We start from the raw sequence: 15,937 nt of genomic DNA on the forward strand, positions 1-15,937 counted from the left end.
CCAGACTAGCAATGTTCTTCATTTGTAAGATGCCAGGCAACCTCTCCTCCAAAGTTAAATCAGTCCTGGAGATGGACTTCCAGAGTTACTTTTCTGAGTCTGGAGGCCTCGGCTCATACCTCTAAGCAGTCAACCATCTTTCTTTCGTTTGCTTGCCTAGGTACCCAGAGCAAGGTGTTCCCTTTAAGGTATTTGCCCCGGTTAGAAAAACAATAGTCCGTTGTTTTAGAACAATTCTCTCTGTAGCCCTGAGCCCAGCCTGAGCCCTCTCTGGTAGCTTCTTCAAAGGTCTGTTCCCTAGAAAACACCAGGAGGAAAAGGCTGTAAAAAACCCACTTCCTGACTTGAGGCTCACTGTCTGACTGCTCAAGTTCACATGCAAGTTAGGCTGCACGTGGTGTGACGCCGCCATCTGGGGTGGGCTTAGAGGAAAGAGGTGGCTGCCTCGAAATGGGCAGTTTTCAGCCAGTGGGACGTGACCCCCACAGGGGTCACATATCAGGCATCTATCTACCTTATGATTCACAGCAATAACACATTTACAGCTGTGAAGTAGCAATGGAATAATTTTATGGTTGCGGGGTCACCACAACACGAGGAACCATGTTTAAATGTATTAAACAACATTAGCGAGGTTGAGAACCACTGATCTAAATGGAGGCAGCCCCTTTAAGAGAACGGAGCAGTCTCGTTTCGCCCCCTGCTGCCCCCCCCCCCCCCCCCCCCCCCCACGTGTGGACACTTTGCACACCTGCAGGTGTGCGGAGCCTCAGGAAAAAAAACAACAAAGGTCTTTCATCACCCATTAAAAATGTGTAACTGCCTTCTCCAACCCAAGGCAGACCAGCCCAGTGAGTCTCACTGAAGTCTGTGCCCGGTGGGGCGGCCCTGCTGGTCAGTTGCTGCCCCCTGCACTTGGTGGCCAGCTTGCCTAGGCCTTGGTGGCTAGACAGGGCACTCCACTTCTCAGTTAGTGTTGGTGGACCATGTTTGTGAGGACACTGAGTAAGGTGGCAGGGGCTTGGGCCAGAGCATGAATGATTAGGGAAAAAGCAGTGTGGGAAAGAGGACCTTATTCTGTCTGTGACCCAGGTTTCCCCAAGCCAGCATGGTTTGTGATGCTTTCACTTGCAAAGCGGTTCGCTCTGCTGCCTCTTCTGGTGTCTACCAATTTTTAATTAGAGGAAGGGTTTCATTCTCATCCTGAACTTAAAAAAATCTTCAGGGGTTATTCTGTTAAAATATTTTTAAAATTATATTTCTATGATTGGCTTAAAAAAATCTCAGCGTTTCTCCTTTTTCAAAGTTGCCATTTGAAAGGTTCATTTCATTCTTGGAAGCATTATTACATTTTATCTAGGGAGTTTACAGTTATTTCTTTGAAAATTCTGTTTTTTGCAGCTACTTTTCCTGCCGTCTTACACTTTTCTGTGTGATTCCAGTGCTGTTTATTGTTGTGCAACCCAGTTGGCTGCACTCTGAGGGTTGATTCTGTAGTGTTCTCGCTCTCTTCCTTACATCCCAGGGTTTCTCTAATAAATGCCTAATTTATACATCTGCAAATGAAAGACAAGCAGGTATTACTATTTCCATTTTAAGAACAGGAAAACAAAGCCCAGGGAGTTGGAGTTGCATCATATTTCATTTGAACTAGGAAGAAGTAAAATCAAAGATCTGTAGGGGTCACTCCCTATAGAGGCTTCCTTATGAGTGGTGTGTGTGTGTGTGTGTGTGTGTGTGTGTGTGTGTGTGTGTGTGTGTGTGATTTTCTAGGATGCTGTCACTTCTCAGTCCTTCATTGCCTGCCTGCCATATAACATTTTTTAAGTGTTTTGAAATACTCCCCCTATTGGAGTGGCAGTGTGTGTGTGTGACAGGGGGAGGGGAGCAGACATATGATGGACCTGAACTGGACACTCAGAAGCTGGTTTTAATCTATTTGAGATCTGTTTTCCAACTCTTGTCCATTGTTAGATGCTGGTTATCTCAGCAATAAATGGATGCAGGTTTCTGGATTATTTTTTTCATCATTGTGCTTATCAAATACAGCTTTAATGGTCTCTTGGTAGACCTCATATTCTGTTCACTACTCTTGAGTTCCTAGGCATCAACACAGGAACATATTTATAGAGCATACGATAGCAGGGACTTAATTAACCAAGGCATTTGGGTCTTGTTAGAGGTGAGATGAGACAGAAGAATGGCACCAGAAAAGCGTAGGGTAACTCAGAAGAAACAGGAGGTGACAGCTCTAGGCATAAAACGGAGTTGGAATATCAAATCATCTTTGCTCTTTCCTTTCAAAGTTCTTTCCAGGCCTAGAGTGCCAAACCCCAGAGCAATACCGTCCTGAAACAGTCCTGTGCAGCTTCCGTCCGACTCTCGGCGAGAAACTGTTGGATGATTTCTATTTAATTGGCCCCTCAACACCATGACTTAATGGAAACAGTAAGATTCTGGAGTTGTCTGTGACTTTGAAGGGTGTATGAGACTCTAAAGTCACCCACCCCACCTCGGAGACAGGTGCTCCTTGGGGGGTATAAAAAGGGAGGGTACGCCGAGCCGACGGGTCATTTCCGGACTCCGGTGTTCTGTTTTTGCTGTCACCGTTGGCTGTGGGCAGAGACACCTGGCTGGAAGGGAGGGGCCAGCCAGGCTTATTCGCTGTTTTAGGGCCACCTGCCAGATGTGTGCTCTCAGGGCAGAGTCAGCCCCATTGCAAGGCTGATCAACCATGAGAGTTTCATAGGTTAAAATAAATATGCCGTCCTACCCACACTGAGGTATTCAATTTGAATTTCAGAGTAGAACTAAAGGACTTCAACTTCTTAGAGCAGCATGAACCCCCTAAGGACAAGAGGTGCGGTTGTTTTATTTTGGGAGTGTGTTGATGCAACATAGCCTGGGTGTCACCCATATTTTGGTCCCAAATATAATTTAATAGAGAGAGGCCTTTAGTTACCTTTCAAACCTGTGTGGGTTTCTCTCTCTCTCTCTCTCTCTCTCTCTCTCTCTCTGTCTCTCTCTCTGTCTCTCTCTCTGTCTCTGTCTCTCTGTTTCTTTCTTTTTTTTTTTAGGATGATGGTTTTGATAAAACCATCCATTAAATGTTGAGGTACCATGCCAGGTACCACAAAAATAAGGAGACAAAACCGGAAGCATTCAACAGAGCACATTGCTAGAGTCGATGGCTGGGAGATGTGTGCTGGTGAGGTGTTGTCTTAGACTTCAGGAATGAGAACAGGGACTTTCCTGGGAGCATATAGTCCCATGATGAGAGAGAGATGGACTTGGAGCAAACCACAAAGTCTTGGTGTTAGAAACCATAGGGAAAGAGGCTGGGGAGATGGGCAGATGGCTCGGGTGGTGCTCGCTTCCCAAACATGAGAAACTGAGTTTGATCTCCAGATCTCTAACACCTACTTAAAAAGCATGTCATGGTGATGCCCATCTGACATCCCAGGGCTGGGGAGGAGAAGACAGGAAGACCCACGGAGCTCTCTGGCCAGCTAGCTAGTCTGGCCTAATTGGTGAGCTCTAGACCAGTGCAGACCCTGTCTCAAAGAGGGTGGGCGGCTTTTCTAAGTGTGATACCTGAGGTTGTCGCCCATACTCCACCTATGTGTGCACACACACATGTGCACTACCCTTCACACACACGTACACAGTGTTGAAAAGGAAACCATAGTGAAAATATGAGCAGTCTGCCAGGACAACAGCTGTCTAATGTTGACGCCATCTGTATGAACTCAGCTGTCTTGTGTTAGCCTCTTACTAGGGCACAGGTGATAGATGGGAACTATGGTTTGAGGGGAAATGAGGACGGGGTAGCAGAACCTGAAGTCTAATCCTCGCTCCCCTTGGCCAGCTGTGAGGTCACTGCCATGGGCAGGTGGTCTGCAGACCTAGAGAACAAAAGGAGTGACGGTGACACTCAGCTACTAGGGGCATGAGACAAGAAGATTGCAAGTTTTTAGGCCAGCCCGAGCAACTTCAGTGAGAGCCTGTCTCAAAATCCGTGCAGACATATATAAATAGATAAGTACATAGTGGAGGGCGTGGTGGCTGTCTTAGAACACTTGCCTGGCATGTGCAGGATCCTAGGTTTAGTCTCCGATTCCGTAAACAACAATAACTGAAGACAAACAGCAAATCTTAGCCGAATGAGCCAGACACATGGCACGCACACATGCACAGGCACACGCTTTAGTGAAAGTATATTTCTAGCTTACTGCGATTTTTAACCTCAGAGTCAGTGACCAAAAAGCAGGAGACATCAGTAACCAGTCCTCATTGACATCGGTGGTAGGCCTTGCCCTTTCTAGATAAAAGACAAGGGACCTAAAACAGGACCAGAGTCAACAAGAATGTATGTGAGGCTGCCTCTGATTTGTGGCCTCTCTGGGGTTCCCTGGAGGACAGTGTGCTTGGTATTCTTTGTCCACTTGCCCAGGCCCCTCCATGTGCTTCTTCCAAGTCTGGATCACGCTTTGCACACTAGGACTGCCTGCATTGTATAAGAACTTTCCTCTCATCTAGAGGCTGAGAAGGGAAAACAGGCAGAGGAAATTCCCTAACTTGGGTGGCTGGAAGAGGGCAGAGCAGGGGGTATGAAGTTGACTCAGGCAATGGGAGCAAGATGGGAGCGGGGCTGTGGGGGTGTGTGCGCTGTGCTCCTTCATGCCCCGCCTTGGAACCTCCTTCTAACAGGGACCCCTCTGTTGTTGTGGCTCCGAGCTCCACTGGAGCAGCATACTTTCCCAGTGATGCCACTGGATTCCTGATGTGTGACACCGCAGGGCAGCATGGTGAAGGGTGCCGTTGACTGCCTTGGGGCCCCAGACAGGCCTGCCATTGTGAGTCACATTTAACATGTGAGCTCCCCTTTCCCATGACTGGCACTATTCTTAGTACCAGTTTCTGCTCTGGGGGGACAGAGGTTTGCTGGGACTATAAACCCATTTGGGTAGGTGGATGGGGGAGGTAGGATCGGAGAGGGGAATGTGGAGGGAGAGTTGAGGAAGCTTTGAAATGTCAGAGCATGTTGGAGCAAGGGCAAAGGAAGGAGGCTGGAGCCTGAGGCTGTGAACAGGTCTATGCTAAGCAGTCCAGAAATGTCCTCAGGAGATCTCTAACAGGGACTGCAAGTCTCCTTCATGCGTCTGGGGCGTGGACTTGGATGCGGCTGGCGGATAGGCAAAGCCGGTAAGCATCGCAGCCCCAGGGCTGCGTCTACGCTTTGCCTCCATGTGGACCCAGTTTTCCCTCCGGAAGTGAGTGAGTGAGGCTGATAGGTTGCTGTGGGAACAAGGTCCTTGTGACACCACTGAGGAGTGAGATAACCTGGAAGCCACAGTTCTGTACCCTTCCTCTCGCTGTTCTCTCCAGCAGAAGGGAAATGTGTACAAGTCAGTGAAACGGCATCAGCGGGAAGTTGACTTTTAAGAGGAACCATGGAATTGTCTCATTGGGTACAATAGTGTAGGGTCTTATCCCCCTCTTTTTGGTGGGTAGGGGAGGAGTCCAGCTAGGTAGACCAGGCTGGCCTTGAACTCTCGCTTCTCCTGATTCTGCCTCCCGAGTGCTGGGATCACACACAGGTGTGTGCTAGCACACCTGAATGCCTATGGGCTGTCCGAAGGCATGCATCAGCTAACCTGCGTCTTCTGTAAGAATCCCAGGAAGAGGCTTGCGCTGACATGGCTGCTCTCTCAACTGTCTTGGAAATCGAATCAGAGACATTTCTTCCCATTCAAGTGCCTCTCCTTGGGCACCTGCTCTCCCTGTTTACATCCTTTCTTCTTTTTAGTGGATGTGGAAGAAAAGACCTCAAGAGTAGATGATCCTAGGACTTGGGTTACCAGTGCCCAGAACTGACATTTTTTTTTTATGTTCCCTCTGAACATAATAAAACTCACAGTGAGGAAAAAAAAAATCATCTCCAGCAAGGATTCACCTGTCCCCAGTTGTATTCACACATCAGTGGGCAGATGCTCATAGGCTGTATTAGGGAGTTCTTTGGTATTGAAACTTAGGTAACACTGTAGGAAAATCACTTCTGTCCCCTGAGCTGATACTGATGATATGATTTGAAGTCCCTCTTTCTGTCCCAGCCTCAAGGGAGGGACTGTGCTAGACTCCTGAGCCTTCCTTTCTAGGGCCTGCCAGTGTGCTTGCTGTACTGATCACTGACTAGGACCTGCCTGGGTCTTACCATCTTTCTATCCCTCTCCTCAGCTTGATATTCAATGTCTCTCTGAGAGGGATTTTTAAGACAGTTTGAGAGAGGTTCCACTACTGTAAAACTTAGCCACTGCAGGGGCCTGACTAGGCTGGCAATGTCCCTTGTTGGGATGGGTACCTAAGTTAGTAGGTGATATGTCTCTCAAGAGTCCTGGAAGAGACAAGGAAGGTGACTCCTGAAAGCTAGATCCATTTAGCACTTGGGTTCCTGAAACCAGGCAGTCAGTTTAGTTAGGTCCATGGCTTTTGGTTTGGACAATGTATTGAAGAATCTGAGGTATTGACCTAGGTATTCTATTTCTCATCTGAATGGCTTTACCCAAGTTAGATACCCATCCTGTGCATTAGGTTTTCTTTCTGCTGAGAAATGGTAGAAACCAACAGATTAATAACAGCATCCATCCCATAGAGTTACTGAGAATTCAGAAGCAGACAGTAAGGCATAGATGTGTCTCATGTTGTGAAGGCCTCAGTGAACTGTGGCTCCTTTTTTCTTAGGGGTTTTCTTATTTATGAGGTCTGTAGTATTGATACAGAGTAATCAAAGAACTCTGATGTCAGCTTTTCTGTATCTGTTTTGGGGATACTGCTTGTTGTATAAGATTTCTGAGCGTCGGCCGGGCGGTGGTGGCGCACGCCTTTAATCCCAGCACTCGGGAGGCAGAGCCAGGCGGATCTCTGTGAGTTCGAGGTCAGCCTGGGCTACCAAGTGAGTTCCAGGAAAGGTGCAAAGCTACACAGAGAAACCCTGTCTTGAAAAACCAAAAAAAAAAAAAAAAAAAAAGATTACTGAGCGTCACTGGGAAACTTATAATTGACATTGGGGCTATTACAGTTCATTTCTCAAGGGCAGTTTGCTTTCTTAGCTCCTAGGTCACTGAGAAAGACTTCTCAGCGGGTCTCTCATTTGCCATGTTTAGCTTCCTGTGGCTGCAGACTTAACTGGACTCCCAACTGAACATGTATCTGAGTTGTGTTCTAAGTGGATTCTTACAAACAGGTATATATGGAGTGAGTGAAGGCTTTACGACGGCGCTCTGGGTTGTTTCTTCAGATAATTCATTGGCTTGGAAGGCATTTGCTAAATGCTTTTATTCTTAGCTATATATCTGGCAAGATGGCTTCACAGAGCCAAAGGTACGTTCTCAGTGTGGTGAGGAAGAGCTGGTTCATTTACCATATGCAGCATGTGTGTGCCAAGGAGAGACTGAGCTCCTTCGGCTGCACATGGTGGTATCTGGCCCTACATGCTTTCTCCGGTGGTGTTGAGAAAGGCTTCCCTGGTATTTTGAGTCTGACTTTGGAGCAAAGTCACTTTACTTTTCTGAGTACCAGTAGCTTAGAAAGAATAGGGCTGCCTGAGTCCCACTCTTAGCATACCTTGAAGGGGTGTAAGATAGAGTGAGAGGTGGGCATAAAGAACATCCCTTTTAATGGAGACAATTCTAAAGCCTGTTTGCTGTTGATTCTGAGTTTACTTTGGAGCAGACACATTTACAAATTTTACTTTTAGGTATGAGAATATTAATGTCATAAGGTGCAGTGTAGACATTTAGCAAGAGGTGCTGACAGGTGAACCGATAACTTTCTATCTGCCCACACCCATAGATTAGATAGGATTGATTTCTGGTCATTTCATAATAGGAAGATAACCTGCAAGGAAGACTTGTAGATTAAATCCTTTAGAATAGGCCATTTGACTGTTGGGGTACACTAGACTTTCTAGAGTTACGTTCTTGTACATATAGATAGGAGGAGAGACAGGAATGTACACACACACACACACACACACACACACACACACACACACACACACACACACACACACACGAGACAGAGACAGAGGGGGTGGGTATAATGAGAACTAACCCTGTGAATACAATGCAGGGCAGTCCTCATCTGACCTTTGAGGATCCCTTGGGTAGCAAACTGATTCCTCACATAGTGGCAATGTGTTCCTTTCTTAGTTTTGGCTTGAACATTTGTGTAGGGGACTACCCACCACCCCCACATTTCCCCAGAGTGCTCTTGAGTAGGAGCAGCAGGAAATATTAGATAGAAGAATTAGAGGGGCAAGATAAAGATAGAAAATACAGGATAGCCTCAAGAGGGCCTGGAACCTATTCCAACAGGCCCTGACTGTCTCTGCCCCAGGGTATTTGTAGAAGTGCCAAGGGGTGGAGCAAAAGACCTCCCCCCAGCACAGCCAAGTGCAGATCATTTCAGACACCTGCACTCAGGCCGGTGGTCCATAGAGAGGTCATCCTCTCTATGCAGACCTGCTGGGTAAAACCACTAGGAATCCTGAAAATGGGCCCCCACAAACGTGCCGGAAGTGGAGCCATGGTAGAGAAAACCATCACAACTGAAGGGCATCAAGTGCCTGTTCCTCATGAGAGGATGCGAGCACAGAGACAGAGCCTTCTTCATCACAGATCAGGGCTGGAAGCCCCTGCTGTGGAAAATGCTTCTGAACTTTGAGTTCTGAAGGACCTGGCAAAGACTTTCCTTTCTTCTAAGGCAAATGTAATGACTTAGTGTTTAAAGGCACATAAAATACTCACTGCCGAATGTGGTGGCACACGACTTTAATCCCAGCACTAAGGAGGCAGAGGCAGGTGGATCTCTGAATTTGAGGCCAGCCTGGTCTATATAACAAGTTCCAGGCCAGCCAGGGCTACATAGTGAGTACTTCTCTCAAACCAAATAAACAAGCAGCAAAGAGGATACTTCCTTAGAATATCTCCAAAGACAGACTGTATTTTTTTCCAGAGTTTGCATAGCAATTAAAAGAGGGTGACCCTGAAATTAATAAAGAACAGGCAAGTGATAGAGTATGTCTTGTGATTCTCCTTGTTTCTTCTGGAAGGAAGCTCTTCACTTTCTCTGAGCTCAGAGTACTTGCTCCAGTGTTTGTGCTGAGGCAGGCCTCACTCAGTTTTCTCCTGTCTAGACAGGCTCAGAGGAGGGATGTGGGGCTCCTGCACAGTGGGGCTGCTGCACAGTGGGGCTGGCCGCTGCGAGCCTTGAATACGCGTTGTTAATGATCCACCGTGCCTTGTGCTTCCAGGCAGCGGCCCGATCCAGCTGTGGCAGTTTCTTCTGGAATTACTCACTGATAAGTCTTGCCAGTCTTTCATCAGCTGGACAGGAGATGGCTGGGAATTCAAGCTTTCTGACCCCGATGAGGTAAGAAAAGAGTGACTTGGGAGTCCCGGGCTGAGGAAGGGTGAGAGAAAACCCTGGGATTGTGATCCTGTGGGCCTGGATCGCAAGCTCCGCTCCGCCACTTCTCGCTGATTGTGTACCCAAGAACTACCGATGCAGCCTGCCTGGGCTTCAGTTCCCTTGTTGGCAGAACGGAGAGTGGGTACACTGTCTATTGACTTTCTGGGACGAACTGATACATATATAAATTCCTGGTACACAGTTGGCCCTTCATCAGTAGACACACCTTCTGTGACTCACCCTCTTCCTAGTGGCTGGCTCTGTGAATTTGAGAGGCCTTGCAAGGTGAATGTACTTCATTCACTTTTCCATTCTTTTGTCTCAGAGTGCTTACTAAGTGATTCATCTGTGCTGCACCTGATTCCAGTGCCAGAGATGAATGGATAGGAGACAGGAGATCTTTCTTCTGGCAGACATGAGAAAGTGTTTGCACCCTGGGACAGAAAGGATGCTTCCTGGTGGTGAATGCAGGGGTGGCAGCTCTCCCACCCCTTCCACACTCTGCTGTCCTTTCAAATTAAGGACACCTGCTTATGCTGTGGGCTAGAGGGATGTCTGTCCTGTGGCTCTTCTTTTTCCTTCAAAATCAAGTAGTTTAATGATTTCATCAGTTTAAATAATTAAATCGAGTGCAACACTTGGAAACTAGAACTTAGAAATTCTTTTGCAGCAATGTATATGGAAGGGGCCAGCATTCTATTAAGAGGAATATGCTGGACTCAGAGAGGCAGCACATATTCTCACTTAGGTTTAGAAACTGAATTATGGGTCCCATAGAAGTAGGGAATAAAATAATGATTATCAGAGCATAAGCAAGAGGAGGAGAAGGGGACAGAGAGACAGTGGCTGCTGAACCAAGGATGCTGTTATGGGAAGAGAGAACTTTAGAGCTTCTGTGGTATTGTTGGGTGGCTGTGGAACAGTCATCAGCTATTTCAGGGGAGCACATGGGAGTTATTTTGAATGGTCTCCAGAAAGTAATAGTAAATGTCTGAGGTTAAAGGCATGCCATGTAACCCGACCTGATTGTTACACAGTGCATAGGCATATTAAAAGGTGGCATTTTAATGTCCACATTTTGCTGAAATATTCTCTGAATTTCCATGGCTTCATAGTGTACATTCACAGTAACGTACAGTTACTGTGAAGAATGCAAAAATATTCTTAAGAATAAAAATGAAATTCAGAGGGACTAGCTCAGAACTGTGTACACACACAAATTTCTGAGCATTTTTATTTGACAGTCATGAGTCATGATGAATGTGTAGAGGTGTATTCACTGTATTCTAGTATTACCCTACAGACTTTTACCTACTTCTGTTTAATTTTATTTCAGGTGGCCAGGAGATGGGGAAAGAGGAAAAACAAACCTAAGATGAATTACGAGAAACTGAGCCGTGGCCTTCGCTACTATTACGACAAAAATATCATCCACAAGACGGCGGGTAAGCGCTACGTGTACCGCTTCGTCTGTGACCTGCAGAGTCTGCTGGGATACACTCCCGAGGAACTGCACGCCATGCTGGATGTGAAGCCAGATGCTGACGAGTGATGGACACAGAAGGGACTGGGGGAACCCTGCTGAGACATTTCAGAAAACAACCGCGTTGGCTGGACTCTTAATTTTTAGTTGTTATTCTATGTTTTATTTTCCAGAACTCATTTCACATTCAGGGGTGGGAGCTAAGGGAGGTGCAGCTGTATTCCATTGGCCATTGGTGAGGCTGGAAAGAGAAAGTCAGGACCTCTGGGGTGGGTGGGGCAAGAAGCTCCTGAGCAGATTTTTCAGGAGAGAGAAAAAGGTCTTCTTAGAAGTTTGATGGACCTGGTTTGCAGGAGGAAGAGACTAATGTGTCCAATCATTAAAACAAGTTTAAGAAAAAAAGTCCATCTTGAGTTATGGATTTAATAGCAGGAGGACTTGTCACATCATGAGTAATGGGATTGACTAAAGTCAATACATCTGGAGGGTGGGATTAAAAACATTTTCTTCAGGGGATTACTAAAAACAAGAATTATTAACCTTTCTACTTTTTGAAACAAAGATGGACTTCAATGGAGGGGGTCCAAAACTGTTTTTATGTTAAAGTTTATTTTATTAAATTTTGTGCCAGTATTTTTTTTTTCTTAAAAAAAAATGTCTTAAGCTCTAAGATGGTCTCAGTATTGCAGTATTGTGAGTTTGTTCTTTTTTGGCGGCTGAGGATTCTGTCACAGTGAAAGGCAACCATTTATATAGACCCCATCGGAAAATCAAAGCTCTGTACTGAGATCAGAGACCCCAGACTCACCTGATTTAGCTGAAGGAAATGAATGCTGATTTGGGAGCAGGGGAACCGTGCATGTGAATTATACCTGCAGTTTGTATAAAATTTTCACGTCCCTTGTCATTTAGAGGACTGTCAGGCTTTGGACTTAGTGTAGTTAAGGGGCATTAAGTCTTTGCACTGAATGTATTTTGCAGCTCTGATTGGGGACTGTTGTCAACATAGGAATACTGCTAAAGTCTTGGAAAGGAAATTGAAGGAGGAAGATTAACCTGGTTTTTGATTAAATCTCTACCTGAAACATAGATGACTCAGAATAAAAGCTGTTCAAATGGGCATTACCCGTCAGGTCTTAAGTAAGCCCCAAATGCATGCCATTTCAAATGAACACTCTACAGTTTCTCCTCTACGTCTTATTTTCCTGGCATCCCACATTGTTACCCCTCCCGCCCCCAACCTCATTGTTCAGTAGAGTGGAATGCAATGCTTTCTGATAGGTGAGTAAAAGTGTAATTTCAGACATCACGACATGAATCCAAGAGTACAGACTTGGTAGGTTCAGAAGCCATGGAAATTCAGAGAGTATTTCAGTGGCACGTGACTTGGCCTCCTTTGGGAAGAGGCTTTCCTTTGAAGAATAGGAGCTTGTCAGGTAGGACTTCAGGTGAGGCTGCATGTAAAGAAAGTGGTAGAGAGTGCTGGAAGCTGGAGCTTGACCTGGTGCTTTGACAGAAGACAAGGGAAGGTCAACTGCAGATAAGAAGAGTGACTTAAAGGAGAAGATACAAGGGGAGGAGCTTGGTGAGGAAAATAAAGTGGTCCATGATGTTTAAATATGTTTTTAGTTCCCTCAAAGCTTAAATACAAAGAGTTAATTGAGGCAACCATCTTCCTCCCCTTGGGAGGGGAGACCTGAAAAGAAGGTATTGGGGGTAAAAAATAAACAAGGAAACTTGCCTGGTAGCATTAGAATCCCTTCCACTGTACACTTGTCTGGTTAAGACAATGATAGTGGATGTCCATGAGAGAAAAGAGGTAATTGATTGAGATGGGCATCTCCAGGCTGGCTCTTTTGGGGGATTCCGCTATGAAAATGAAAGTTGTAACTACCTTGTATCATCTTCCTGAGAGTTGATGGCTGACTCCCAGATTCTCTTGCAGACTCTGAATTATTAAGAACATAACTCTTGTCCGTGGATGTTCTGTACTGATTGACTGGAGCATCCTCCACACAGGGAAGCAAAGGCAAAACATCCCAGCTATATATTTTGATCTTACAGATGCAGGTGCCTTAATGAAGCTCTCAAAATATTTAGGAGCTGCTCAGGGAGTATTAGGTGGGATCATTTGGATTATGTTGTTTTATATTATGTGATCTTTGTTGGGCACTGGCAGTGTGTGTGTGTGTGTGTGTGTGTGTGTGTGTGTGTGTGTGTGTGTGTGTGTGTGTGTGTGTATGCACTTGTGTAAAACTGCAGCTGAAATAATACTGAATTTTCTACTTAAGTCTGTCCACATTTCTGTAATGGTGAAAGAGTACAGCCAGGGCTGATATCATTGCTTGCTGTTTGCAACAGGGCTTTAAACAGTCATTTTCCCAAATAATCCTCCTCTTCTATTCAATGCATGCTGAGAACTCTCCTTCTGTGAGGCTAATGCCTGCAGTCCCTATGGCAGATGAGATGTGAGAAAGTGCCTCCTTGCACTCCTCAGCTTGCTGACTTACTTGCCAAGATGTCCCTTCTCCCTAGGTCCACCATTTTCAGGATTGTAGATAGTATATTAGTCAGACAGCTTTGTTATCCATCTGGCCAGATGCTTTTTGTCCTTTTGTCCAAAGGCCAGAGACCATCCAGGAAGAGTGATGGGTGGTTTATACACTGGAAATGTAGCAGCATTGTTGCATTGATGCTCTTTAAAAACACGTTAACTTCAGAGGAAGGATGAACAAATCTGATCTAGCTGGGTGACACTCTGGTTTTCCCAGAGAGATGCTTTAACCTGCGTGTGGCTTTTTGGCTCAGAGTCCAGGAGGAGGGGACTCTGTCCATGGAGCTCTGGTTTTGTGGTTGTGGAGATTGGTGGAAGCATTTCCAGATCAGAGGCGCTCTTCCTCACTTTGGAGACCAACACTCTGGGTTTTAAAGCATTAACCTTCATGGTGAAATCATACCTTCTCTCTTCTAGTCATGCTGTGCATGCTGCTTTCTCTGTTGGGGTCTATATAAATTTGTTGAACTCTTACGTACATTCCAAAGAAGTTTCAAGGAACCACAAATATATGTATACAAATACATATATGAAGTATATATGTTAAAATGAAATTATCTCTATCAGGAATACTGCCTCAGTTATTGAATTTTTTTAAGAATACTTTTTTTTAAGATGAGAATTATTGGGGTGAAAAAGATGTTATATTGTGTTTGACTATTTTCCAACTTGTATTTTCATATAATTTATATTTTTTAAATGCTGAAAATTTAAAAGCAAGATTTAAAAAGGAAAAGCAGGTGCTTTTTAACAATCAGAACTGAGGTAGCTTAGAGATGTAGTGGTGTGAGTGTCATATGGTTTTTTTTTAAACAAATGCAAAAAAATTCTTATGGGGGAATTTTTTGTTTGTTTCTTTTAGTAGCTGATGCTGGCACATCATTTTGCTGGAAAGTTTTTTATATACTGTAGCCTGATTTCATATTGTATTTTAAACTGTGTGAAATTAAAGAAACAAAGAAATTCATTCATAATGAGGTGGCTCTGGCTTGATTCTTTCCTGTCTACATCATGGGAAAATTAGGAGAAATTAACCAACCAGAGAAAAACACAGAAGAAATACAGTTTAGTTCCTCAGATCCTGCAGCTTGGGATCATTTTAGATAAAGACTGACTAATAAAAGGTTAGAGATATAGGGACACAGTCTTAGCGTCTCAGTGATTACCTTTATTGTTTATTTCATCCTTTGTGGATGCAGTCTGCTTAGTCAAACCTCATTTGTTCATTTCTGAAGGACCAAGAACCATGTGAAGAAAAATTGTAATGACTTAGCAGGTAGCCTTTGGAGTCCAGCTAGATACAGTTCCTGATGTCAATATAGATAGACAACAGTGTTTTAACAGGTAGCCTTTGGAATCCAGCTAGATGCAGTTCCTGATGTTAATAGAGACAGACAGCAATGTTTTGGTTTCTTCTGATGGTAGCTGTGCTCTTTGGCAATTTAGACTTATCATATCCATCTCTTTGGCCCGAACCCTTCCACTGGAGCTGGGAATCAAGAATTATAATGTCTCTTAGGACCCCTCCAACCTATGCTATGAGTAGAATATGTATTTGCAAGTGTTTCTGGGAGAAGAATGCTTAGGGCTGCATTCTACATGCTGCTCTTTCTTGTTGAAACTGAAGAAGGTGGATGTTTTTAATTAACACCAACATTTGCAACATGAATCCAAACTCACAGCTGGAAGGAGAATTTTTGCTGAATTGTTCACAAAGAGAACTCTGTTTTTGGAAAATCTGTTTCTTCAGTCCTGGAACTTGAGGTTTGCTGAGCACACGTTAAACACAGACTGTGTGGTCTAGTGGTCAGGGAGCCCAGCTGGCCAGGAGAATGGCTTTGGTCTTGGGAGCCTGGTGAAGCTACCACAAATGGACAGATTATTTTTTTTTTTGGAGGGGGTTTTGAGGTCCTCAAATTTTGTGCTGAAAAGCTGCAAACCTGGGCAAAGGCACTACTTCCAAGCCAACCTGAAGCCACATCTGAGATCTTCTGTCCCTGAATAAATAGTTCACAGAGAACGGATTCCAGCTTCAGTCAAGGCTTTGGGCGAAAAGTGTTCCAAGTTGACATTATTTCTCAGAGTATCTGACTACATGCTGACCACAGTGAACAGTATAAGGCACACGTGAATGAAGTCAGCTTAATCCTTTTTCTCTACAGCTAGAAGTCACATTTCCAAAGGGGAATTCTCAGGCAATTGAACCCTGGTGTTCTCTTAATGCCACCGGTGAGACTCTGTATTGAAGCCATTGTGGATGGAAATAGCAACAAGACAGTCACAATGGCAGGATTGAGAGGGATGGGACCAGGTAAGGTAAAGGGAAATGGAGGAAGAGGAGTCATTTCAAAGAAGGTGGCAAGACACAGACTTGACATGTTCTCAGAAGGTGGCCAGATAAGATGTGCCAAGTGTTTTGAAGCCTTATT

The 15,937-nt window shown here is 45.0% G+C and overlaps 1 protein-coding gene across 2 annotated transcripts in view; it reads left to right on the forward strand.

The window, feature by feature from the left end:
• Positions 1–14,482, forward strand: part of Ets1 (ETS proto-oncogene 1, transcription factor) — a 128,878-nt gene extending 114,396 nt beyond the window's left edge. For both annotated transcript variants that reach the window (XM_052756008.1, XM_052756016.1), the window contains 2 exons: positions 9,314–9,432; positions 10,808–14,482. In XM_052756008.1, coding sequence (XP_052611968.1) covers positions 9,314–9,432; positions 10,808–11,023 — 335 coding nt within the window. In that variant the 3' untranslated portion in view covers positions 11,024–14,482. The remainder of the gene's footprint in view (positions 1–9,313; positions 9,433–10,807) is intronic.
• The last annotated feature ends 1,455 nt before the right edge of the window (positions 14,483–15,937 follow it).

Source organism: Peromyscus californicus, unplaced genomic scaffold (assembly GCF_007827085.1).
Source record: "Peromyscus californicus insignis strain IS unplaced genomic scaffold, ASM782708v3 Scaffold_11__1_contigs__length_118956290, whole genome shotgun sequence".
NCBI classification, from domain to species: domain Eukaryota; kingdom Metazoa; phylum Chordata; class Mammalia; order Rodentia; family Cricetidae; genus Peromyscus; species Peromyscus californicus.